This window comes from Ictidomys tridecemlineatus, chromosome 10 (assembly GCF_052094955.1).
Source record: "Ictidomys tridecemlineatus isolate mIctTri1 chromosome 10, mIctTri1.hap1, whole genome shotgun sequence".
NCBI lineage: Eukaryota > Metazoa > Chordata > Mammalia > Rodentia > Sciuridae > Ictidomys > Ictidomys tridecemlineatus.
In genome coordinates this window covers 16624921-16652280 of record NC_135486.1, presented here as the reverse complement: position 1 = coordinate 16652280, position 27360 = coordinate 16624921, and the positions used below count along the sequence as shown (strand labels likewise).

Here is a 27360-nt window from a genome sequence, read left to right as displayed (position 1 = left end):
AAGCTGATTTTAAATATCCTGAGTAAAACTTAATTGCAACGCAAAATATGTATAAAATAAAGAAAATACAGTAACATTAGCATTGTTATTTCACAGGGCCTTTTGAGATCAGATAAGTTTCTGCACAGAAAAACACCTACTGAAGTGAAAAATGTAATGTGAATGTAAGATAGCATTACTATTTTTATAAAGAGAACTCAAAATAGTATACTAACAGATTTTGGACTATCTTTATCATTATCTTCTCCCAGAAAACAATGCATAAGTCTTATTATTGCCTCTTGGCAAAAAAGGAAGAAAAAATAAGTCCAATTGCCTAATAATGTAAGAGACATAAAACAAATGATAAGAAAAATATTAGACCAGATTTCATTCGAATGAGCGAGTTCTAACATTTTTTCATCTAAATATTGTAAAACTGAAAAGTGAGCACATTAATTCTTAGGAAAACACAGGAAATCATTATCTTATAGGTTTACCAGCAGAGGAATGTACATCATCTTCCACCAAGTCAATTTCCATACTCATTAACTCTCCAGAAGGTGGTACCACAGGTAAATCCACACTTTTCCCCATGCGGGCAGCATGAAGCTCTTCGACTATCTGCATCTAAATTGTAAAAGACCTCAGTGAAATATTACTCTGCAGATTAATAAGAAAGCAATTAATTCTTATTTAAATCACTTGAGAGTTTGTAGAAAGAAAAAAATTTATACAAATATGCAGGAAGTTGATAAAAAACAGATTCATAAATATATACATAATAGTTCTTCTCTTATTACCTCTATAGCTTTGGGCAAGTGAATTATTTCACTATTTTGTGTCTCAGTTTACTCATCTACAAAATAGAAATATTAAATATTTGATTCCTTTTAGGATTTTTTGTGAAGATTAAATAAAATATGCTACATGAAACTCCTTGCATAAAGCCTAGTAAATGGACAGAAAAGACATTTTATTCTCACTTCAAAGTATCTTTTTTTTTTTTTTTTTTTTTTTAAAGAGAGAGTGAGAGAGAGAGGGACAGAGAGAGAGAGAGAGAGAATTTTAACATTTATTTATTCTTAGTTCTTGGCGGACACAACATCTTTGTTGGTATGTGGTGCTGCTGAGGATCGAACCCGGGCCGCACGCATGCTAGGCGAGCGCGCTACCGCTTGAGCCACATCCCCAGCCCCCACTTCAAAGTATCTTAAGAAACAGTTTCTTATTATCTAGATGATGAGTTAAGTTCTAAAGATTTCTAGTATTGTTTATGAACAATCCAAAATTGAAATCTAGATCTTAAGATCTTCCTCACTTCAGCAAGTGCTTCTCTGATGCACTCTTGTGTAAAGAAATGAAAGTTCAATTTAGCTGCAGAGCAGAGATAAGAAATCTTCTATCAAGGGGCATTACTCACAAGGAGGAAAAATGCAACTGATTGTACAAACAAAAAGCTATCAATATAGCCTAAATAGAAAAATACAAAGTGTTTTGAGAACTTAATTTTAACTCAGGACCAGAAAATACACAATTATCCTCAATATTCTATGAGGGTCAATCAGGAGATTATAGCTGGGAAATGAAGCAATAAGTAAAAAGAGAAAACATTCATGCACTCTTATTTATTTTCAATAAATAACTATTTCATCTGATTGCTGAGTAAAAAAAAAAAAAAGCAAAACCAGATTAATTTCATATTGAATTTTTGCAATAAACATGAAAAAGCATAATAACATTAATTCCAAAACTCAGATTTTGTGACCAATAGGCTCTATACTGTTTTTCAAAATAAATTAGCTTATTAGAAACAAAGGCAAAAAGGTGATCAAGTAAATGGAAATACTTTTCAAAAATGTTTTTTGATGACTTCATAAAAGCCAACATATTGATTAAAGTGAAGATATTATTGTTACTGTTTTATTAAGAATTCTATTTTATAGATATTTTACTAACAATAGGAAATGGCTGACTGATTTTCATTAAAAAGAGTCAAAGTAAATAAGTATATTAGTAACCTCTTGATCTGTATCTTGAATACTTTCAGGTCCCATTGAAGAACACGGTGATTCAAAACTCTGAAATGAAAAGTAATTTTATTAGTTAAAAAAGAGACATATAGGGGCTGGGATCGTGGCTCAGTGGTAGAGCACTTGACTCACGTGTGTGAGGTACTGGGTTCAATCCTCAAAACTACATAAAAATACTGTGTCCATCTACAACTAAAAAAAAAAAAGAAAGAAAGAAACATAGGGCTGGGGTTGTGGCTCAGTGGTAGAGCGCTTGCCTAACAAGTGTGAGGCACTGGGTTTAATACTTTACACCACATAAAAATAAATAAAAGAAAGGTATGTGTACATCTACAACTAAAACAAAAAAAATTAAGAAAAAAAATTTAAAAAAAAAAAGAAAAGAACCCTATATCTAAAGTAGTGTTTTTCAACCTTGGCACTATTAACATTTGAGGTCAGAAAAGTCTCTATTACGCGGCTGTCCTGTGTACTATAGGATGTTTAGCATCATCTCTGGATCTACCTATCAGATGTCAGTGACACTACCTACCCACCTCTGAATATTCACAATCAAAAATGTTTCCAGACATTACTAATGTTCACAGTGGAATAAAATTGCCCCCAGGAGACACCACCCCTAAAATAGAAAAACCTCATTCCACCCAATTATGAAATGTGGGAGAAATTCATTAGGGTTTATTCATTCATACATGCATTCTTAAAAGCACTCATACTGTAATAATAAACCCACATTCCACCCTAAGAAATAAAAGGAATCATGGTAAAGATAATCAAGATGGCCTTTAGTGGCAGAAAATTTTCATCTACAAGTCACTTAGCCATTTTAAGTAAAATGACAAAACAAAGAAAACCTTAAGACTAATATGGCTAAGGAGAAAAGGCTGACAATGAATTCCTTGTATTATATATTCTATATGGTTCTATTGTGTGTGGTTAGAGCTTGAGAAGTTATATATATAATAAATATATATAAAAATAATAATTATTACTATAAACATAATATAAATATAAACATATAAATATATATAAATAATAATACATAATAAATAAATATATTTTAAATATATATACTTTTTAAACATATATATATATATATTCCCCCCCCCCCAGATTGAAAATCTTCAAAAATTCCAACTTTGCACCAGCACTTAGGCTGAGTGGATAAATCCTACCTGACCCTACATGCAGGAGACAGGAAACAAAAGCACTGCTGAACCAAATCATCATTTAAGAATTCTCTAAGATAACTCCAAACTCACATCTATTTCACAGGAACTATTAACATAATAATTATACTCCCTCTTGGGCTGGGGTTGTGGCTCAGAGGTAAAGTGCACACCTACCATGCGTGAGTCACTGGGTTCGATCCTCAGTACCATATAAAAATAAAGATATTGTGTCTACCTATAACTAAAAATATATATACATTTAAAAAAAATTATAGCCCCTCTTTAACTAAATATGTCATCTGCAGTAATGCTTTACTGGGAAGCCAGCTTCCACCCTAACTATCCAACATCAAACTTCACATGACATGACCCCATGACACACACAGGCTCATTATTGCTTTACTATTCCATAATCATAGAATTTTAAATATCTTCACCATTTCACGTTAAATCTTATGAGAGGTCTTTCTAATTTTCTTAAATTAAGTAGTGCCAAGCAAGCTAGACTGCTGTCAAAATATCCTGTAACTCTTGACATTCTAAGTCTTCCTGTTTTCTACTTTAAGCCGCTACAACCCTGACTTCCCTTTGACCACAGGACACTTGTAGTGACTTCAGTGAATTTTCTATCAATCCAGAAAAGTTGATGTCAACTATTCCTGATAATTTCCTTTCCATTACAAATCAAAGTCTTGGTGATCATTCAAATGATTGCCTCTCCCTACCACGCTTTATTAAATACAGGGATCGAGATAAAGCCTTTCCTAGGGATAACAAAAGGGAATGGATTTAATGAAGATAATAGTTTTATCTACCAAAATGCTTCTAAATAGAAAATGTGTGTGTTAAGTCAGTTTTTCTTCACTGTGACCAAATTACCCAGCAAGAACAACTTAGAGAAGAAAAAGTTTATTTTGGCTCACAGTTTCAGAGGTTCAGTCCATGGCGACCCAACTCCATTGCTCTGCTCTCAGGGTGAAGTAGAACATCAAGACAGAAGGATATGGCAGAGGAGCACTGCTCACCTCATGACAGCCAGGAAGCAGAGAGAAAGGGAAAGGGGCAGGGGCCGAAGAGATGAACCCTTCCCCAGCACACACCCAATGACCTACCTCCTCCAGCCACACCCCACCTACCAAAAGTTTACCACCCACCTAGTCCATTTAAACTAGGACAGACTGATTATGTTACAGCTCTCATAATGTAATCATTTCACTTCTGAATATTCCTGTACTAACGCAGAAGCTTTTGGTGGACACCTCATATTCACACCCTAACTATCCCTGATTGCCCCTGATTACCTTTCAGTGGCTCTCTTCCATCCACAGGACACAAAATAAAATTCCAGTGTTTCCAATGAGACACAAAAGCATTCACTGTCTGGGCCCTGGCTTCCCATCTACCTTTTTCTTCTATATATTCTCTACACACCATGACTCTAGTCATAATAAACAACCTAAGCATCCATATACCTTGCCAATTCTGTGCCATTATACACAATGGCCCTCTACATGGCTGGTCAGAACTTCTATTCCTCCCTCTACATATCTTTGAAGAAGTAACTTAGGAATCTCTACTTTAGTGAGCTCTTCCTTAACCCACCTAGAGATTTATATTGTAACAACACATCCAATTCTTAAGACTGATATTTTCTTCATTGCAGTGCAATTATATTTGTTTACCAATCTGTCCCCCTGAGAATATTCTGAGGGCAAAGATTCTCTTACTCACTTCTCAAATCACTACCACAAAAAGAAGTATCTGACACATAATAAGTTCCTTTAATTAATGTTTGATAAACTAATGAATTCCTACCTCACAGACTTATAATGATTAAATGGAATGCTGTTTTCAAAAGCAACATAAAAAAACATAAATCTTAATTTGCAATGGTGGAAGGAGGTTAGTAAACTGATAGGGGTTTATATCAAAGGATTATAAAACCTAAGAAACAAAATAAGTTATTTTCTATTTACAAAAGCAAAATAAGATCATTAACAGGATTAATACATCCAGAAAAATACAACTGGTTCCTTATAAAGTACACTCATTTCAGGAAAATAAGTAGCTATAAGGAATTACTTAGTAAAACATAACAAAACAAAACACAGTATTATCTCCTGTCAATGATATGCTAAAGATAATATACTCAAGATAAGGACAATATTTATTTGCTTCGATATCTAAACAACTCTTAAGTCAAATAATGTTATTACAGCAACAATTAATAGTTTTAATTCTGATAAGTGGAAAGTAGAATTGCAAAAATTACTTCCCTTAAAAGTTAATATTCATGCTATATGCCTCTTTTGGTTTGTGTAATAATTTTACATAAAGATCAAAATAAACTATAAACCAGGCATGCTGGCTCATGCTTGAAATCCCAATGGCTCAACGGGTTGAAGCAGGAGAATCCCAAGTTCAAAGCCAGGCTCTGCAACTTCGCAAGGCCCTGAGCAACTTAGCAAGACCCTGTCTCAAAATAAAAATAAAAAGGTCTGGGGACATGGCTCAGTGGTTAAGAACTCCTGGGTTCCAAAAAAAAAAAAAAGAAAAGAAAAGAAACTATAAAATGCACTACGGAGATTATTCATACTATTCCTTAGATGTATAGCACATGGGGAACAAGCATGTTGATCACTGATGTTGATCAATGAAGATTACTGAGTATACTGACAATTTCAAGTTCCCTTCACTTCTTAACTCTACAGAACTGGCTATAACACGAGAAGATAAACTGGAGGTTCTTTTCCTTTACAAAAGCAGTAAAAAGAATAAACTCAATTCTTTCCCTTTCTGAGCCTCTTCAAGTTCTTTTTAACACACTCTCAAGCTCTTATGCCTACTTGGTTATAATCCCTACATCTTTGGGGTGGAGGTACTGGGGATTGAATTTAAGGGCTTTCAACCACTGAGTCACATGACCAGCCCTATTTTGTGTTTATTTAGAGACAGGGTCTCACTGAGTTGCTTAGCACCTTGCTTTTGCTGAGGCTGGCTTTAAATTCAGGATCCTCCTGCCTCAGCCTCTCAAACTGCTGGGATTACAAACATGTGCTACTGCACAGGCATAATCCCTACATTTTTCATAAGAATCTTACTACCTAACATCTAAAAGTAGGCAGGTTTGACCACCCTACTTAGAAGCAGTTACTAAATATCAGAATTTATTAAGTTCTAAAGTTCTGATGTTCCAAAGTTCTAAAAATTCCCTTAACGTTAAGGGATTTTACCTGTCACAGAAACAAAGCTATAGAGTGCTTCTCAACATAGTCCACAAATGTCACTCTATTATACAATCTAGAAGCAAAATAATGTGCCTAGTTTTTAGCCTCAATTTCTGCTTATGGGAGTTCCCTTGGCCTCCAACATTCCTGCTTCTCCATTGGATCCCTCTTCATCTGCACCTGAATAACTCCAACATTCTTTGGTTCTCAGCTTAAACATCATCCCCCTGCAAGGCTGTGTATTACAACATTAAGTGATAAGTACTTTACTTATCACATTTAAAGAAATTGTCTCCTTCCATGAATAAGTCTCTGAAAACAGAGATTATGTACATTTCACAGGCTATTTTTACTGTAGTGCCTGGCATAGAGTGGCACTGAAAACACAATTTGTTAAAGAAATCAGCTCTTCAGAATATTAATACCTGAGAAGGAAAAAAAAAAAAAGAGCCTAAAAGACTGTTATCAATGCTTTATTCAAAGAACTATTGGTAACTGTTCTTCACACGTTTACACATTCCCGTTTATTATAGATCCCTATACATGCGAGGTTACCTTCCTAAGGAAGCTGTAATTAAGAAACTGAAGTAAGAAACCAACACATAACCTTCAGACTAAATTTAAATCAGGCCTCTAATTATCATCAGTAATAAAAATAAATAAATCCTGACATACTGTCACTCTCTCCCCACCCCCTCTCTATATATGTATATATATATTTGTGTGTTTGTTTTTTTTTTTTTTTTGCTAAATCTAAATTCCTCATTTTGTACTGCATTACCTGGGTAAATAGTTCCTTGGAAACTGAATCTTTACTTTCTTGACGCTGATGATGATGCTTTCCTTTCCACTCATGCTTACAAGAAGAATCTGAAAATAAGTGTTCAGTTTTGTGCCTGGCCAAATTTAATGAAACCCCTGAGGTTCCCAGGCCACCTTTTCCCTCTTGTTTAGTCTTTGACTTATTAGATTCAAAATTAAAGACATTTTCTTCTACCAGCCTCTGGAGAGTATTACAAGATTTTCTTGGGATTTTGAAGCTGATTTTCCTTCTAGATTCAAAAGGTTCCTTAATTATCCTGTTGGAATTACAATCCTGAGAAAACGGATTTTTCTGGCATTTCTCCAAGACAGGTTTTTCAGAATTCTCTCTAAATTTTTTATTCAGTTCTTTCATCTTCTCCCTCTGAGCCAGTAAATGAGGCCACTTCTTTTCCTTTGCCTGGCCTTCAACTTTAGATTTTTCATCTTTGGCAATTTTATGACTGTTAAGATTTTTCATTTCATGGCCAAGCTTACTCCTAACATTTGTCAATTTAATATTTTTAACTTTAATATCTTTAATTCCTTTTGAAGAAGGAATCTGTAATATAATCTGATTATCATTTGAATATGATGTTTCTTGGACTTTAGCAGGTCCTTGGGATGAGGAACTGGTTTTCAGTCTCTTTTTTGGTGTGTCTGTGTCGACATCTACATTGGATCTGTAAAGCAGCACAGAAAACTAGGTTACATTACAATTATATATATTGTGCTATATGATTTTTGTTAAGGCTGACAGACTAGGCTAACTCTAAACTTCTTAAAAATTAAAAAAATTGCTTACTTAACAATGAAAGCAGGGCTGGGGCTCAGTGGTAGAGCACTTGCCTCCCATGTGTGAAGCATAGGTTCGATCCTTGGCACCACATAATAATAAATAAATAAGATACTGTGGCCACAACCCCAGCCCTAAAACTCAAAAATATATAAAAAAAAAAAAAACAAGTACTAAGAGAGCTAGAGATGTAGCTCAGTGACAGAGTACTTCTCTAGCATAAATGAGGCCCTGGGTTCAATCCCCAGTATTGTCAAAAAGACAGAAAGAAAGAAGTACTAAAACACTAGAATAAATCATTAAAAAATTAATAAAAGAGAAAAAGAGCCTAATAAACATTTGTGAAAAACACTGACTTTCCTAACAATAACAAACAAGCAAGCTAATAATAACAATAACATAGTATTTTTCCTACCAAATCAGCAAACATTTTAAAATTGCGTTAAATATTGGGTGGGGGATTGTAAAAAAGACTCTCATATGATGTTGGTAAATATGTAAAATGATATGATAGTTCTACAAAGGAATTTGACAATATAAATTAAAAGATCTAAAAATGTTTATATTTTTGATACCTCAGTAATTCACATTTTAGAAATCCATACCAACATTAAAAAAATCAAAATAAACTTAAAAAGTATTTTAAAGATATTCAACTCAGGATTATTTACAATAGCAGAAAACAGATAGAAAAGTAATGGCTAAAATTTTGGACATGATTTTTCAAAACATCACATTCATATGATAGACTATCATAGTTTTTTCAAATGTTTATGGAAGGTTCCTAATGAGAAAAAAACATAACATTAAGCAAAAAACAAGCAGGGCACAATTCTGTATACATACCATGGTCTGAATAATTTAAACAAGTCTAATAAAACGGCCAAAGAGAAATGTGCTAAAATATTAGAAGTAGCAATAGCTAGAGGTAATAATATATCCCTGCTTAGTAAAACTAGATGCAACTATGTGGCTAGAAAGAAAGTGAAATAAGCCTCAATGAAACACAAACCATTAAATCAATAAATTCTTAAGTGCCTTCTAAGTGTAAGTCACTTTGTTAAGTACTGAAGAGGCAATAGAAGACATATCAAGTAGAGTCCTTACCCCCAATTAGCTTACGGCCCACCAAGGGAGGGAATAATAATACATTAGTGGCTTCTCAAATAATTATGTAAGAATAAACAATAAACATCTCAGATTTTTTTTAACAGGAATTTCACTTGAGTCTTCAACTGGTTTTATTTTCTTTGCTACTTCTTTCATACAAAAAGACTGCCATTATTTATTAATAAGTAACTATAAAACAACATTTAAGTTTCAAAAGGTTCCTACAGTTCTCTGAGCATTTCATATTTCCAGTTTATTTACTCTTGACAATAGCCCAGTGCTACATATTTCATAGCAATTTGTTCATCATGGTCTACAATCACAATTAATGAAAATTCAACTCTGTAATACTTTTAAAGATCAAAAAAATTAAATCTTAAAAATTTTATTTCTTATTGACCAGCTATATTAGAGTTCTAAGAAGCATATTAAAGTTTAAGATCTTGATAAATGACACCAAGCAAGTATTATCTTTTATGAATGATTTAGTGTTAAAAACAACATTTGAAACCAAATATCACCACCCAAGATTAAATTCCTTGGAATGTGAAAATTTTCATTATTCTAATTAGATTATTTAAAAAAATTTAGTAACCAACACTTTATTTTTAAATATTTTTTAGTTACACGTGGACAATTTAATACCTTTATTTATTTATTTATTTTTAATTTATATGTGGTGCTGAGGATTAGACACAGTGCCTCAGGCATGCTAGGCAATCACTCTACCACTGAGCTAAAATCCCAGCCCAGTGGGCTGGAGTGGTGGCTCAGTGGTAGAGCACTTGCCTAGCATGTGTGAGGCACTGGGTTCGATCCTCAGCACCACATATAAATAAAAAAATAAATAAAGGTACATTAACAACTAAAATAAAATTAAAAAAAAAAAATCCCAGCCCAGTTACCAACACTTTTAAAATATGACATACTATAGAAGCAATAATTAATTTTAAAATTATTAGTTGCTATATTTGGTCCTTTGGCCATCATAATGCACATTTAAGATTCTGAAAAATAAGGCATATTTTATATTTTAGCTAATTCTGTCAGTGAATGGGCACTTTTGATGGCAATATTGCTCTATCGGATAATAACTAAAAATATAAGTTTATCTCCTCTTCAACTCATGGACTTAAAAGATCTGAACAATGATGACAATGGACTGTAATTGAAGAAATCCCACAAACTGTGTATTAATTATTTGAAGAAATGCTTTCTGAATACTGAAAATATTGAATATTGATAATATTCTAAATCTCAAAAGCAACTAAGATTATTGTCCTTGCTTATATTTTCATCACTAATACATTTATGTGTACTTAAATCAAGGAGCAGGTATAATGGTAATGGTATAATTTAACTGGCTTCTCACATATTAAAACTTTTATTTTTCCCTCTGCATCTCAGGATTCACGGTCTGCACACAAATTTCGAGACTTTCTTTGGAGCTGAGTTAATTACCGGAGTTTTGTTTGTTTGTTTTACCAAGGATGCTATATAACTTATAAGAAATACTTATAACCAGGCTGGGGTTGTGGCTCAGTGGTAGAGCACTTGCCTAGCACGTGTGAGGCGCTGGGTTCAGTCACCAGAACCACATAAACAAAATAAAAATATTGTGACCATCTACAAGTAAAAATATTTTTTAAAAAAGAAATACTTGGGGCTGGGATTGTGGCTCAGCGGTAGAGCGCTCACCTAGCACAGGTGGGAGCCGGGTTCGATCCTCAGCACCACATAAAAATAAAGGCATTGTGTTGTGTCCATCTACAAAAAAGAAAAAGATTCTCTCTCTTAAAAAAAAAAAAAAGAAAGAAAGAAATACATATAACCTTAAGAAAAATTTAATCCTCCATTAAGTGAACAACAGCAGCAACTGAACCACTTTTTCTATAAGCAACCAATGGTTGTTAGAAATACACTATTGAAGCTGGGTGTGGTAACACACAACTGTAATCCCAGCAGCTTGGGAGGTTGAGGCAGGACAATCCCAAGTTCAAAGCCAGCCTTAGCAACTTAGCAAAGCCTGGAGCAATTCAGCAAGACCTTGTCTCTAAATAAAATATAAAAAAAGGCTAGGGATATGATTCAGTGCTTGAGCACCCCTGAGTTCAATCCCCAGTACCAAATTAACTTCTTTTAAAAAATATACTGTTGATATTAATGAAGTACAATATCACAGCTTTCCTATCTAAGCCACTTATATATGTGTATGTGAATTTTGTGTGTGGCACTGTAACACTGAGTCACATTCCCAGCCTCCTTTTTTTTTTTTTTTTTGAGATAAGTTTTCAACGCTAGCCTCAAACTTGTCGTCCTCCTGCCACAAGCATGTGCCACTGCAACTTTTCATTATATAGTAGCTCCTATACCATAATTGTTTTTGGAATAGCTAGGATATATACATGACAGGACAATTCTAAAATATCTTGTACACCATATACTTTGTCTTTGACTAAAGAAAATTGTCATTAAAAGTGACATGTATAGTACTTGCCAATATTTGATAGGGAATATTCAGACACTAACGATAACTACAAAGGGCATATCTTGTCCATATTACTTATTCCCAAGATGAGATATGATGATAACTCATACAATGACATGATGATGCATCACATATTTTCAGGCATGCCAAAATGTTACTTAACTACTCAGTACTGCAACACTGAAGCCAAGCAGCATATTTTGAATAAAAACTTAAGACAAACTGAACTTCATTGATTCCTTAGAATAATTCAAATCTCAGTCTCAAAAAAAAAAATGATTATTTCTTCTTCCTTTCAAAGTATATACAGGCAAGTCTAAAGGCACAGATGTATCAATGAAAAATTTACTTCTATTTTTCCTTATACATATTAATTAAGATTAAGGGCTTAAAAAATATGCCCTTAAGCAAAAGGTAGTAAAAAAGTCAAGTAATCTTGTACTTTTAGAACATAAAATTTTAACAACAGAAAAAGAGGATAGTGCAAAAGGCATTTAAAACCTAATTCAAAAAATGTAGCAAACAATTGTCAATTTAACATGAAATATACTCTGGAATATATTTCAACAGATGATACAGATATATCACCTTTAAAACAGTGATTCAAAAGAAAATTGAAGTCAGAGGAAAGGATTTTTGTTTTGTGTTGTTTTTAGTAGACATTAACTGAAATTGGTTGAGAATCAGCAGTTGTATTTAGATGTTCATGCCATTCTGTTTTCTCTAACTGCTTATCCCAGAGAAACCTTGTTCTTAACTACCTCTTGTCACACAATATACTTTTTATACCTATTTATTTACCTCTCCAAATAGTGGCAAGAAATTCCTTCACTACAAATTTCTCTAAAAATTTTATCCCGAGGAGGAAATTAAAGAAAAATAATTTCTATTATACCTATCATCATTCCCCAAGTTCTCTAGTTGTAATCACATACTGGTTAATACACAGTTCAGAGCCATTTCAATTCAGTAAGCTAAATATTGTCTTTACAAGACAGATGGACAAACAGATAATTTATCCATAATTTCTAAATTAGCCTAATAACCTCTCTTTTAGCATACACAATGAAGTTATGTATCTTATCATTATGTGCTAATTCAAATCATTAGAGATGAGCTGGGCATGGTGGCACATGCCTGTAATCCCAGCAACTCAGGAGGCTGAGACAGAAAGATCTCAAATTCAAGATTAGCCTTAGCAACTTAGTGAAACCCTGTCTCAAAATAAAAAGTGGCTGGAGGGGCTGGGGATATGGCTCAGTGGTTATTAAGCACCCGAGTTCAATTCCCAGTACAAAAAAAAAAAGTGGCTGGAAATCAGTGGTTAAGCATCCCTGAGTAAAATCCTGGTACAAAAAATAAATAAATAAATAATAAGATTACTAGAGATAAAAATCTACATTTTGTTTGTAACATATACTGTAGAACACAATGTACTTTTGATAGACTTTATCATTTCACTCAACTTTTTCTGAAATTTATAGTATTAAGAAAGTTCACTAGTTATAACTTGTGAAACAGCCAGAGATATTTGTATGCAAAATAATATTAATCAGAGTAAATATAAGATTTTTCAAATCTAAAACCTTAATCTTATAATTCTTTTTTCTTTCTTTCATTTTTGGGTGCTGGGGAATGAACCCAGGGGCACTTAACCATTGAATCACATCCACAGCTATTTTTTATTGAGACAGGGTTTCACTGAGTTGTTTAGGACCTCACTAAGTTGCTGAAGATGGCCTTGAACTTGTGATTCTCCTGTCTCAGCCTCCCGAGCCACTTGAATAATAGGCAAATGTACTATACCTGGCTCCAAGACTCATAATTCTAATCCCAAAAAGTAAAAAGATGTCAAGAAAAAAGAAAATTTTACCTTTTCAGTTCCTGTCTTCTTTTTGTATTATAATATAGAATGTCTGTATGATCTGATTTCTGGAAAAAAAAAAATATATATATCATTTAGAAAATATAAATTGTACATTGATACTGTAGTTACAGGGAAATGAGATTGGGAGACAATGTTTTTGTTTCATTACTATGTAATAGTGAATAGACTAACATAATAATTTACTTAAGCCTTCCAATCTTCTTGTGGGACAGATATTATTATCATCCTTATTTCATAGATAAATTTCCCAAAACTTAAACAAATTAGGTATCTTCCTGAATATCACAGAGCAAATCAGTAGAAAAGACATGATTTCGAACCAGATCTGTCTGACATTCTCTCTACTCTACCATCCTTGGTATACAAAGCTAGCACAAGAAAGATAAGAGATATAAAGCTATGGGCAAATAATCTATGTGAAGAAATAACCAAGTGTCAAAGCAAGAAGAGTAAACAAGTACTAAAAGAGTTCAAAATATCAACTACCACACCTATAAATCCCAGAAGATCAGAAGGCTGAGGCAGGAAGATGGTGAGTTCAAAGCCAGCCTCAACAATTTAGTGAGGCCCTAAGCAACTCAGCAAGACCCTGTATCTAAATAAAATATAAAAAAGGGCTGGGAATGTGGCTCAATAGTAAAGTGCCCCTGGGTTCAATACCTGGTACAAACAAACAAAAAAAAAAAAGACAGAAGGTGACCAGAAAAGAAGGTAGAGAAAATATATGATAAGCCTGAAAAATAGCTGAGCATGGAGTTGCACACCTGTAATCTCAGTTACTTGGGATGAGGCAGAGGGACTGCAACTTTGAAGCCACCCTGGGTAACTTAGAAAAACCCTGTCTCAAAATAAAAAATAAAAAAGGTTGGGGTATGGTCCCCTGGTAAAGTGCCTCTGGGTTCAATTCCCAGCACCCAGAGTAGAGAAGGATCTGAGGATGGAGCTTGGTGGGACAGCACACTTGGATTCAATCCCAAGTACTGCAAAAAGAAGAAGAAGAATAGATGAAGATGGAGAGTAAAAGAAAACAAGTGATATAAATTTTCAACTAAGAGAAAATAAACCAGCCTACTTAGAGGTAGAAGGAAAACAGAAAAAAAAAAAAAATCAGTTAAGATGCAACCAAACGGAAAGCATTCCCTCTAAAAACAAGACAGGGATGCCCACATTTACCACTTCTATTCAACATAGTCCTTAAAACTCTCACTAAAGCAATTAGGCAAAAGAAAAAAATTAAAGGGATTTGAATAGGAAAAGAAGAGCTGAAAATATATCAGTTTGCTGATTACATGATCCTATAAAAGACCAAAAAATTTCACCATAAAACTCCTAGAACTCAAATGAATTCAACAAAGTAGCAGGATACAAAAATGAACACCCATAAACTAATTGTGTTCCTATACTCCAATGATTAATTAGCTTAAAGAAAAATTAGGAAAACCATCCCATTACCAATAGCCTCAAAAGAAATTACTTGGGAATCAAACTAACAAGAGGTGAAGGACCTCTATGATAAAAACTATAGAACACTAAAGAAAGAAATAGAAGATGACTTTAGAAGATAGAAGGACCTCCCATGTTCTTAGATTGGCAGAATTAATACTGTCAAAACAGCCATACTACCAAAGGTACTATATAGATTACATACAATTCCCATCAAAATTCCAATGATATTCTTCATAGAAATAGAAAAAACGAAGCGGGGGTTGTAGCTCAGTGATAGAACACTATCCTAGCATGTGTGAGGCCCTGGTTAGTTAAATCCTCAGCACCACATAAAAATAAATAAAATAAAGGTATTGTGTTGAAATTACAAAAGGAAAGAAGGAAGGAAGGAAGGAAGGAAGGAAGGAAGGAAGGAAGGAAGGAAGGAAGGAAGGGGAAGGAAGGAAACAGTCATGAAATCCATTTGAAAAATTAAGAGGACAAGAATAGCCAAAGCAATCCTTAGCAAGAAAAGCAAAGCTGGAGGCATCACAATACCACACCTTAAATTATACTACAAAATTATAGTAATAAAAACAGCATAGTATTCGCACTAAAACAGACATAAAACCATGAAACAAAACAGAAGACACAGAGACAAACCCACACAAATACAGAGACCTCACACTAGACAAAAGTGCCAAAAACATATATTGGAGAAAAGATAGCCTCTCAATAAATGATGTCAGGAAAACTGGAAATCCATATGTAGTACGATGAAATTTAACCCCTATCTCACCCCTGCACAAAACTCAACTCAAAAGTGGTTCAAAGACCCAGGAATTAAACCAGAAACCCTGCATATACTAAAAGAAAATGTAGGTCCAACACTCCAACATATCAGCTCAGGAACTGACTTCTTTAACAAGACTCCTAAAGCACAAGAAGTAAAATAAAAAAAAAAAAATCAATAAATGGGATGGCATCAAATTAAAAAGCTTCTTCACAACATAGAAAACATTTTAAGAACATGAAGAGAGAGCCTACAGAATGGGAGAAAATCACTGCACCTGCATCTCAGGGCATTCACTTCCAGAATATACAAAGAACTCAAAAAACTTAACACCAAAAAACACAAATAATCCAATAAATAAATGGGCAAAGGAACTAAACAGACACTTCTCAAAAGAAGAAACACAACTAACAAATATATGAAAAAGTATTCAACTTCTCTAGCAATTAGAGAAATACAAATTAAAACTATGTTGAGAGTCTATCTTACTCCAATCAGACTGCAATTATCAAGAATACAAGTAACAGGCTGGGGTTGTAGCTCAGTGGTAGAGCACTTGTCTCACATGGGTGAGGCCCTAGGTTTGATCCTCAGCACCACATTAAAAATAAATAAAGATATTGTGTCCATCTACAAGTAAAAAATATTTTTTAAAAAATGCAAGTAACAATGTGGGGAGAAAGATGCACTCATACATTGCTGGTGAGACTGAAAATGGTGCAACCACTCTGGAAAGCAGCATGGAGATTCCTCAAAAAACTAGGAATGGAACCACCATTTGACCCAGTTATCCAACTCCTCAGTAAACATCCAAAGGATTTAAAATCAGCATACTTGGGCTGGGGTTGTGGCTCAGTGGTAGAGCGCTTGCCTGGCATGTGTGAGGCACTGGGTTTGATTCTCAGCACTACATATAAATAAATAAAAAATAAAGGTCCTTCGACAACTAGAATAAATAACACATAATGAAAAAAAATAATGTAAAAAAATATAATCCATATTCCAGTGAAGCAACCACGTCAATGTTTATAGAAGCACAATTCACAATAGCTAAGCTATGAAACCAACTTAGGTGCCCTTCAACAGATAGATGAATAAAGAAAATGTATATATACACAATGAAATTTTTTTTTAAAGAGAGAGTGAGAGAGGAGAGAGAGAGAGAGAGAGAATTTTTTAATATTTATTTATTTTTTTTTTAGTTCTCAGCGGACACAACATCTTTGTTGGTATGTGGAGCTGAGGATCGAATCCGGGTCGCACGCATGCCAGGCGAGCGCACTACAGCTTGAGCCACATCCCCAGCCCTACACAATGGAATTTTATTCAGCCATTAAGAACAATGACTTTGTGACATTTGCCAAAAAATGGATGGATATGGAGACTAACTGAAATACACCAATCTCAAAAACCCAAGGTCAAACATTTTCACTGATACGTGCAAGCTAACACAGAGTGGGGGAATGGGACAGAAAACAGAAATTCAGTAGATCAGACAAAGGGGAACGAAAAAAAGGGAGGAGGATAGGAAAAGGAAAGATAGTGGATGAATTTAATATAATTTTCTTATGTACATATATGAATACGCCACAGTGAATCTCACCATTGTGTACATTCACAAGAATGGGTCCTAATTAGAATAAAATATATTCCATGCTTATATAATCATATCAGAATGGATTCTACTATCATGTATAACTAAAAAGAATCAATTAAAAAAATTTTAAAAGATGCAACAAAATTTGAGAGTCCTAAATGACAAACTAAACAGTAAATGAAGATCTTTCTGTATAGACCAAACGTAATAAAATTAATATTTTAAGAAATCCGGAGGCTTGTAATATAGTTCAGTGGTAGAGTCTGTGCTAAGCATGCACAAGATCCTGGGTTTAATCCTCAGCACCAAAAACAATAAAATGAGCCAAGCTTGATGGTACACTTCTCTAATCCCAGCAACCTGGGAGGGTAAGGCAGGAGAATCACAAATTCAAGGGCAACCTGAGCAACTTAGGGAGACCCTCTATCAAAATAAAAAATAAAAAGGCTAGAGATACAGTTCAGGGGTATCTGAATGGCCCTGATTTAATCCCAACATTGGAGGGGGAAAAAAAAGAAAAAAAACTGAAACAATAGTTTACTTATAGTCATGTGTCACATGACACTTCAGACATTGAGACTACTTATGATAGTGATCTCATAAAATTATAGTTAAACTGGAACAAGAATGCATAGCTGAAAAAGGGCAAGAGAAAAGAAAGTTGAAGAATAAGAAGAACTCCCAATAACATTCTCAGTGAAGTTTAGCAGCAGCTTTTGCAAATTTCAACATGCTATTTTAAAATCTGAAAACACAGACTCCAATACCAAAAGGTTTCCATTACTAGAAAGGAACATTTATGGTGTATAATCTATTTATAAAAGCAAATCTAAGATTAAAAAAGAAACAAACCAAACTACAATGGAACAAGATACAACCTGAAAAATGCTTTTTGGTGAGTAGAAGGAAGAAGTAAAAACAGACATTGGTGTTCCACTGGCTGTTGGGAGCCACTCTGGACAGAAGGTATGTGCACACCTTTAAGTCTTGAGTAAAGGGGTACTGAAGAGTAATTGCACCCCATAATACACTGGGTTTTGCCTCCACACTTAGATAAGGAAGATGTGGCTCCAGGAATGGGCGTCACCCGAAGGGGTTGAACTATACCCACCTGTTCCTTTGTAATTCTACACCTTTGCCCTTTTGGGGATAGAATATTCCATGGAACCTCCCCTTGTGTGTCTCCTATATAAGAATAAAGAACTCCAGTGGCTCACTCTCTTTCCAAGGAACCCTAAGGTCACAGAGTCATCCCCAGATTTTGAAAAGGTACTTCTGTGTGTTTGCGAGCTTTCTTTGCTGTTAAATTGTTGTTATGGGTCCCTTAGCTACACTCAGTTGCAGAGAGTATGGACGCAGAGTCAAGACATAAACACACTGGGAGCTGGTGAGAACATGCAGAGTGGCAGACCTCCAGCAAGCTCGTTTAATGTGGAAGAAGTTACAACTGATATAGGGTGCATCCTCCAATCATACATAAGCAAGGTTACCTAACATTTAGAAACCAATCATCTTATGATCAATGTCCCTATGAAAGGGGGCCTTATGAGTTGGGGGAATCATGCCCTGAAGATCTTGTCTCTCAGTTCCCTGGCAACACTAACGTCAATCACTGAGGATGTGGTTTTGTTCAACGTTTCGCTAGAGCAGAGTGCCCCATCCTGCAGGTATGCCCATCAGGCCTGTATGAGCCTAGGTTGTCCTAGCACTCTGAGCTACTCGTAGCTGCTAGCTGCAAGCAAAAGTTACTCCCACATTAAATTATTGGAATAGTCAAGTTTTGTGAACCCAGCATATGTCGCCAACTTGGATAGATGTCAATAACTGGCCATCAATGAGTATAAGAGAAAACTTTCTATCTGTATATTAAAACTTTAACATAACCTGATACAATAGCACATGCCTGTAATCACAGTATTCAGGAGGCTGAGACAGGAGAAAAGCTTGAGCCTAAAAATTCCAGGCAAGCCTGAGGAATATAGTGAGATCCTTTAAAAATAAATAAATAAATAAATTTAATAGACATAATTTTTATTCAATTATGATATCTAAACACTCACCAGTTTCCTACTCTCGGATGTAACTGATTTCACAGAGTAAACTGAACTAGTAGAACTTGCTGAGGTGTTTTTCTTTTTCTTGTCCTAAGAATGCCATTGGGGGGGGGGGGAATAGAGAGAAAAATAATATAAAAGAGTATTATTTCACCAATATTATAAATTGATATTCCCATTCCATACTGAACTTGAGAATAACATTTAAAGAAATATAAACTTTGGTAAGAAAAAAAGGAGACTCAACTGGAAGAAAGATTTAACAAGAAATCATAAAGCTCTGGGAGCTCTTATGAGATGGATACAGGTGTAAGAGCAAGCAGCTCAAGTAAGAATGCTGTAAGGTGGCACTGCCATGGTGGGAATCAGTCTTCTACAAAGTAAAAAACATACATTTTTTATTTTTCTCTGGATCTTGAATTCAATAGGCCAAAGAAAACCTTGTTTGCAGTACCTACTCAAAGGAAACTGGGTGAAGGACTGACCACTCTGACACACCAAGGCTAAGCAAAAGCAGATTTATTGTCCAGAATCTGACAGGCTGCCGCTGTTCAGAGACAACAGCAGCAGATTTCCTTTGAGCCAAACTTTTATAAGTCAGAATCTAGGTTATGCATTAGGGGAGGGTTTAGCCCTTGCTGTTGCAGGTAAAGAGCAAGATTCAAAACCCCCAAAACCACAAGGGGAGGGGACAGGAGGGGCAAGCACATGGCTGCCAAGTTCCCAGAACTGGCAGCCTCTGTATATACTTGGAAAGTAGGCTAATGTCTGTGAGCATTGTGGTGAGAGTGCAGGTGGGCCGGGGTATCAGCTTCTATGTGAGTGGGCTCTTGCAGGAAGGTGGGGGGCAGCGTGAAGTATCTGGTCAGAATGGGTTCAGCTTGACCTAACTTTCAAGTCAGCCTATAGTTATGTTAACAGGTTAACACCTATCATGTACCAAAGACATACCATACAGTGGGCAGAGAATAATTAAAATAATAATAATAATAATAATGATAACAAAATCCCCTGTCTCCATAAAGATTAAAATCTAGTAAAGGAATTTATAAATAAATAAGCAATATATTTAGTGTGTTATATTATGCTATGGAATAAAACTATGCAGAGAAAGAGGATAGGAAAGGCTGGGAGCTGGAAGGGGGAGTTGCAATTTTATAGAGTTGTCAGAAAATACCACTTGATAAACTGACATCCGAATGGAGACCTAAATGAAGTGAAGAAATAAACCATGTGAATACCTGGAGAAAGAGTGTTCAATTCAAAGGAATACAAGAAAGGGCAAAGCCCCAGAAGCAGGAATGTGTCTAGCTTGCTGGAGCAATAAAAAGGAAGCCATGGGGTGAAGAGCAAAGGGAATAGTGATGAGGAGATAACATGGGGAGAGCTGGTGGTTTTGGCAGCCCCAACAAGGACTTTAGCTTTACTCTGGATGGCATGGAAAACCAATGCAGCTAGAGTGACATGATCTGACTTAAATTTTAATAGGACCATACTACAGCTTTGTGAGTGGCAGTATTATAACCAATGAGGTTTATCAGAGGCATGATTATTGCTAATTCATAGGACCATACTGATGGCTATGTTAAGAACAGACAATGATGCAGGGTCAGAATCTGGCTGGTAAACTAGCGTTGAGCAGTAGCAGAACCAGGAGAAGAAAGGAGGAGGAAACTCTTGCCCTTTGGGTTTCCAAGTGAAGCACAGGCCTGATCTGGGGTAGAGCTGGTATCAAAATCAAAACTCAAAGTAACATCTTGGACTGGCTTATTGCTGAGTTGAAACTGTATGTTACCTCAAGTCTATCATGTAAATGTGAGAGAAAAACCATGAGCCTGCTAGTTTTCATTTAGAAGCAAGGCAGGATTTCTTCACTTTATGCACTTCTAAGGTTTGGTAGGAGATAAAATTATCTTTTGATAACAACAACAACAAAAAAAAGAATAGACCATGAGGCTGCAAAGAAAGAGGCAAGGAGATCAACTGAGAAATCATTGGAATGAGTCAGACTCAGTGGTGCACACCTATAATCAGAGTGACTCTGGAGACTGAGACAGGAGGATCTCAAGTTCAAAGCCAGCCTCAGCAACAGTGAGATGCTAAGCAACTCAGTGAGACCGTCTCTAAGTAAAATACCAAATTGGGCTAGGCATGTGGCTCAGTGGTGCTCATGAATTCAATCCCCAGTAAACATTACACACACCCCAAAAAAGAGTACAATCCCAAGCAATGCTGAGAAGAAGGAAAAGGAAGAAAATGTGGGAAATTGTCTAATGGACTTATTATTATACATATGAGGATTTAGGAGACTTAAAAGGGAAGTCAGGAATGTATAGGCAAATTACATTCCTCTGAGTAACTAAACTCTAAGCCTCAATTTCTTTTTTTTCTTCTTTTTTTCCTTTAATACTGGGGATTAATCCAAAGTCTCATGTACCGAATTAAACCCCAGCTCTTCTTTAAATTTTTTAAAATTTTGAGACAGGGTCTTGCTATATTGCCCAGGCCAGCTTGGAACTTGCAATAGAGCTGGGATTACAGGCATGCACCACCGCACACAGTTCTGAAGCTTAATTCCTTAATTTGTATAACTGAGGTAATTAACAGTAACTACATCATAGATTTGCCAGGAATAAATAAAATAATGCAAGTAAAGAATGAGAAAAAAAAATGACGTCTCCCAGGTCGAATGGACAGAACAAAATATTTACATATCTCATTGTAAAAGTAAGGTATATTTTTTTCATCTCACAAAATTAAATTGTAAAAAAAAGTCATTAAATCAAAATTCTTACTTCTTCATCAAAGATTGGCAATAAGGTAGTGCCTTTTCTTTGAGACTTTTCTTCTTTTCCATAAGATTCTTTATTGGACATCTTGAAAAGCTAAAATAAAAATTAAAAATATATTATGTGTTGTTTACCAAATAAAAAGTACATTAAAAATTATTCTTCTTTCTGTTATATGAAGATTGGAGTTTCACAAAATTATTTCCATTTTCTAGTTATTCTCAAGATGATAAGATTCTCTCACTGTTTCACTTTCGTTCACTTAACATTCTCTTTCATGAGAAGTTGCTCCTCTATTTCAGCGTTATTCATTGACTTTTCAGGAATGAATCTCAAAACTATGCCATAAACCCTGACTTGTCCCTGAAATATCAGATCACCATTTTCAACTGCCTGCAGGACTATATTTTAGCACTTCTATACCTCGAAACCAATTAGTCATAAATTTTCAGTTTCCCAGACACACCCTCTGTCACTCAGTAAGTGAGGCAAGGGCAAATTGCATAATCCTTTGAGTGCTACTTTCATTACATATAAAAATAAAGACAACTCAACCTTTTTGAGAGAGTCAAATGAAATAATGGATATAAAACACAGCTTGCACAGGGTGGTACATAGTGGGGTCTAAATAAATACTTATGTGGTTTGTCTTTCTACTAGACATAGAGCATCAAGAAAAATACACTGTATGAAAAACTTGGGAGATGCCTGTAAATGCCTGCTGAGTGAATGCCTGGATGAATAATTCTTCCTCAGAATATTCACTCATTCTGAGCCACTTCCTGAAGGGTTACAGTGCAGCTCAGGAGGAGGCAGGGGAAATTAGCATTAACTTCTCCTAGTAAATCCTTTCCCAAAAACAACAGGCACTGAAGGAAGCAGGCGGATACTAAGTGCTGGGCTTTGTATTTTGACCTTTCTCCCACTGCAAATTAGTCCTAAATGGAGGCGCAGCAAATATGGAAACTCTGGGAAACAACTAATCCCAGAAAAAGAAAACCAGTGGGCAAGATGTGAGTACTGATCTTGGAATCTGCACTACTATCTCTCCAGGTAACAATGAGTTTCAACCTTTTTACAACTGCCTTCCTGAGTTAAAGATTTAACCTACACAACTAGCCCCCAACTGTCCAAAGGACAAGTCCACAGTTTCCAATGATTAAACCACCTCACTGTACACTATAAAACTAAAATCCCCTCTGTAACCAAAAGCTATTTTCACATCCAGAAAATGAGCCCCATGGTGCCTGAGCTGAATAAACAGCTTCACTGAATCTATACAGGTCTGCATCCATCATTTTGTGATTACACTCCCAACTCCTGCCTACTGCAGTTCCTCTGTCCACTTTCCATCTCAATTTTACTTCTCCATTCATACTCTAGACCAAGTCTAATCTTGTTAGGGAGGGGAAGAAGGGAGAAGATAACAGTGTTATCCTTTCTTCCCCTAGTTAATTGCTCTAGAACACACTCACTACTGTTAGCTGATAACCAAAGGGGGATGGCTAGAAGCTGATAACCAAAAGGGGCGGGGTAGAAGGCACACACAGCCACACCTTGCAGTCATAAACATTTCAAATTAGTGTGCTCCAGCAGCACAGAGCAGCATCTAGGACACAATGGCCAGGGATTGGGAACATAGACAGGTCTGTTGGGGCAGGAATAAACAAAAAGGATCTAGAAGCAAAACCTGAAGAACAATTAATGGCTGGCAGTGACACATATTGAGATTGTGAACATAACAAAGGCTAGAAACCAGACAATTTCACCATAATGGGAATAGCTGAACTTCTACCAAAAAAAATGACCAATTATACTGAAATTTTTAGAATGATTTAATGAATATCAAGAAGAAAATGTTAATAGCTAACTGGAAATCTAATAAGAAAAATTAGCAAATGAATTTTAACAGTGGTCCCTTCAACTTCTGAATATAGCCCTTGTTGTTCCAAGGCTTATTTTTTTTAAAAGAACATTTGTTTGTTTGTTTATTTGTTTGTTTTTTAGGTCTTCTCCCCTTTCCCATGTCCCTAAAAAGATTAGGGAGACAGTGTTATCTTTTCTTCTCCTAGTTAATTGTCCTTGAACTTGCCTGCAGAGGATCTGGGAAATTAATATCTCCCAAATTAACAAGTGAATCCCTACGTGTCAACAGAGTGCCCAGGGACCCCCTACCAGAGCACATCTGGAATGTAACCTTAGAAGAGTTCCTTTAAAACAACACCTTCCACCCCACCCCACCCTGTCCCTCCTGACAGTTAGAATCACAGCCTCAGGGACAGGATTCCTGATGTTTCTCCTTTGCTAGCAAAGCAATAAAACAACTTTTTTCCTTTTTCTCATTATTAAATTAGCATTAATTGGCATTTAGGGTCAAGGACCCAGTTTTTGGTTACAGAATATTCAATACAACTTCTAAGAACAAATTCTAAATTACCCCCAATTTTTCCTTTGTAAGATAATTATGGTAATGGTTGAATTCACAGTTGACCTTCCAGTAGTAATCTTAACCCTTTCTTGTCTCAAGGATTCCATTGGGGAGGGGGATGGAGGGGGGGGACAGAGGGGGGGGGATGGGGGGGCGGGGGGAGGGGGGGCGGGGGGGGGGGAGGGGGGAGACAGGGAGGACAGGGGACCTGCAGCCTAGCATGGTGTTGGCTACAGGTAGTCCCAGGCTTAAGCCCAGGAGTTCCTGGCCAACCTGGGGCAACACAACTTAAAGACATTCCATTAAAGACATTGCTTAGGAGCAACTGACTTATTATAAAGTTTCCTTTTACAATTTTAACTTATCATGCTGGTCTATTATTGTTGCTGTGGATACCCCAATACCAATTTAAACCTCTTACCTATAAGACACTGAAAAAGAACACTGCAGACAGTGGACTATCCAACAAAAAACATCTAAATGTTTACTGTGACAAATATTTTCCATTTACATTAGTGTGAGATTCATATTGATTTTATGCAAATAAAAAGAAACTGAGGGGGACTCCCCATGTGGGCCTTCACATAGATGGCTATCCAGGATTCCTGCTGCTTGGCAATCATACTTTCAGTAGTCCCCTCCATAAGGAACAGGGCTGACCTGTGTAACCAATAGGATGCTGCCACATGGTGGCTTAAGACTAAGTCATATAAGACACTGTGACTTCTGTCTTGCTATTTTGGATTGATCAATCTAGGGAATGACACTGAAGCAGTCCAGGGAAAGGCCCTCTAGAGAAGAATGGAGGCCTGTTGCCAACAACCAGAACCAACTGCCATGCATGTAAGTGAGCTACCTTTGAAGCATCCTGTAGCCCTATCATATCTTCACATCCTGATCAGAGATATCTTCACTGTAGCTTCATCAAAGACAAGTCAGATCCACTCAAAGGCCATTTCTGAATTTTTGACCCACAGAAACTTTAGAGTGATAAATATTATTGTGTTAAGCCACTAAGTTTTGGGATAACATGCAGCTACCAATGAACAGTACATTTCCTTAGTTGTAATTCAACTTTGAAAATTCCTTAACGTTTAGCAATTTTTATTAAAATTCTGAAAGACCCCACAGGCTAATATCAAACCCTTTTCATCATCTGGTTTCCTGCTGGTCTTAAATGATGAAGATGACATACTGAATAAAAGTTTCAGTAACCATCTAGTCTTTTAGAGATTGATTGGGGGAGGGGGAATGTTGCTCAGTAGTAAGAGTACTTGCCTGGTATGTACTCTTACCCTGAGTTCCATCCCCAGAACGGAAGGGGGAGGGGAAAAACAATCACCTAGGAATGAAAAAAATATTAATTATTCTTGAGTGTTGCAGTGATACAGACACAGGTGGCACTTCCACAGTTTATAATAAGTGTTCTTATTCTATTTTTAATTAACTGTTAAACAGTGGGTCGACTACATATCCAGGAATACTAATTAAAAGGGGGTGGACTGAAGGAGCTTTAGTATTATAACTCGCAGAAGCTTCGTGGGGATAGTGCTTCCATTAAACTGGGGGAAATTTTTAAAACAAACAACAAAAAACCCTCCAAATATATTTCTAACTAGGAAGAGGAGATCAACTTCCGGTTAGGGGTTCAAAGTGCCAAATAATCACGCGTCCTCTCCACTGGGTTCCGAAACAAGTAGGAAATAAACCAAACAACACAAGAAGCACTTAGCTTTGTTAACTAAGAAAACCGAACTGGAAGTATGAGTCTGGTACCTGTGACTAAAATGGGCTTCCCTCTTCTTCACTGCAGCTCATAACGTTCAGACCAGTCAGAGGAAGGACAACCAAAAAAACTTTTGCCCTGCCTGCTCCAGTGGGCTTACCCGAGGGGGTGGGGGGTGGGGGGAATAACTAGGGAACCCTGAGTGCTAAGTAAGGCTAGAAAGTAAAATTGGAGAAAAGCATGGAGGGATAAGGGGACGATTCACCGGACATACACCTTGAGATATCTGAATGCATCAACCAAGTGCCGAAAAGCTCAACACGCTTTTAGCTCTGGCTATTAAAAGCCTAAAAACAAAGCAAAACAGGGCAAAAAAACAACGTGCTAAGTACTGGACATCTGCGACCACACCGCAGCGCTACTGAAAACTAAAGGTAAACAAACTTAAAGGAAGAGGGGGTTGGGGTCACGACGTGGGTGTAGAGTGTGATACGAAGAGCAGAGTCCAAGTCCCAGTCAGCCGGGCCGTCGGGCAGGGTAGCTTCTTGGGTGGCCCCGCGGGGATTCGGGTCACCACCAGCCCATTCCCAGACTCTCACAAGCCGCGAAAGGCAGCCCCAGAGGCAGGGCCAGGTTAGAACCACACCCTCCACGGCGCCGGGCCGACCGTGGATCCACCCACAGAGTCGCTCCGCCCAGGCACGAGTCACTCCCGCGTCTCCAGTTCCGGCGGCGGCCCGCTAGGGTTCTGGGGGCAGACGGCGGAGAGGACCCTGCTCAGCGGCAGGCCAGCATACCCCCAGTTCCCCACTTACCAGCGCCCGCCGCAGGAGCGACTCCGGAGGCCCAGGCTCGGGAATGGGTCCCCGCAGGCCCGCCGCCCGCTGGGAAACGTAGTCCTGCGCTCAGGCCCAGCCTCCCGCGCGAGCGCTCCGCTGCGTCTGTTTAGTCTCTAGATACTCGCTTGGAGGGCTTGGCTTCGCCCCGCCCCGCGACGCAATGCACTCTGGGGGCTGTAGGCTCAGCTCCGTTCGTCAGCGGCAGGCGGGACGGA

The 27360-nt window shown here is 36.7% G+C and overlaps 1 protein-coding gene across 12 annotated transcripts in view; it reads right to left on the bottom strand.

The window, feature by feature from the left end:
• The window catches only part of Swt1 (SWT1 RNA endoribonuclease homolog), an 84865-nt gene extending 57595 nt beyond the window's left edge, over nucleotides 1-27270 (bottom strand). For 2 of the 12 annotated variants that reach the window (XM_040278415.2, XM_078022472.1), the window contains exons 1-7: nucleotides 27122-27268; nucleotides 22159-22248; nucleotides 19370-19453; nucleotides 13480-13538; nucleotides 7193-7895; nucleotides 2001-2060; nucleotides 480-609 (exon numbers count right to left, since the gene is read on the bottom strand). In XM_040278415.2, coding sequence (XP_040134349.1) covers nucleotides 480-609; nucleotides 2001-2060; nucleotides 7193-7895; nucleotides 13480-13538; nucleotides 19370-19453; nucleotides 22159-22239 — 1117 coding nt within the window. In that variant the 5' untranslated portion in view covers nucleotides 22240-22248; nucleotides 27122-27268. Of the gene's footprint in view, nucleotides 1-479; nucleotides 610-2000; nucleotides 2061-7192; nucleotides 7896-10816; nucleotides 10886-13479; nucleotides 13539-19369; nucleotides 19454-22158; nucleotides 22249-26356; nucleotides 26936-27121 lie in introns of those variants that run through there. The other 10 variants (XM_021722554.3, XM_078022471.1, XM_078022475.1 and 7 more) reach the window with 9 other exon arrangements.
• Between the last annotated feature and the right edge of the window lie 90 nt (nucleotides 27271-27360).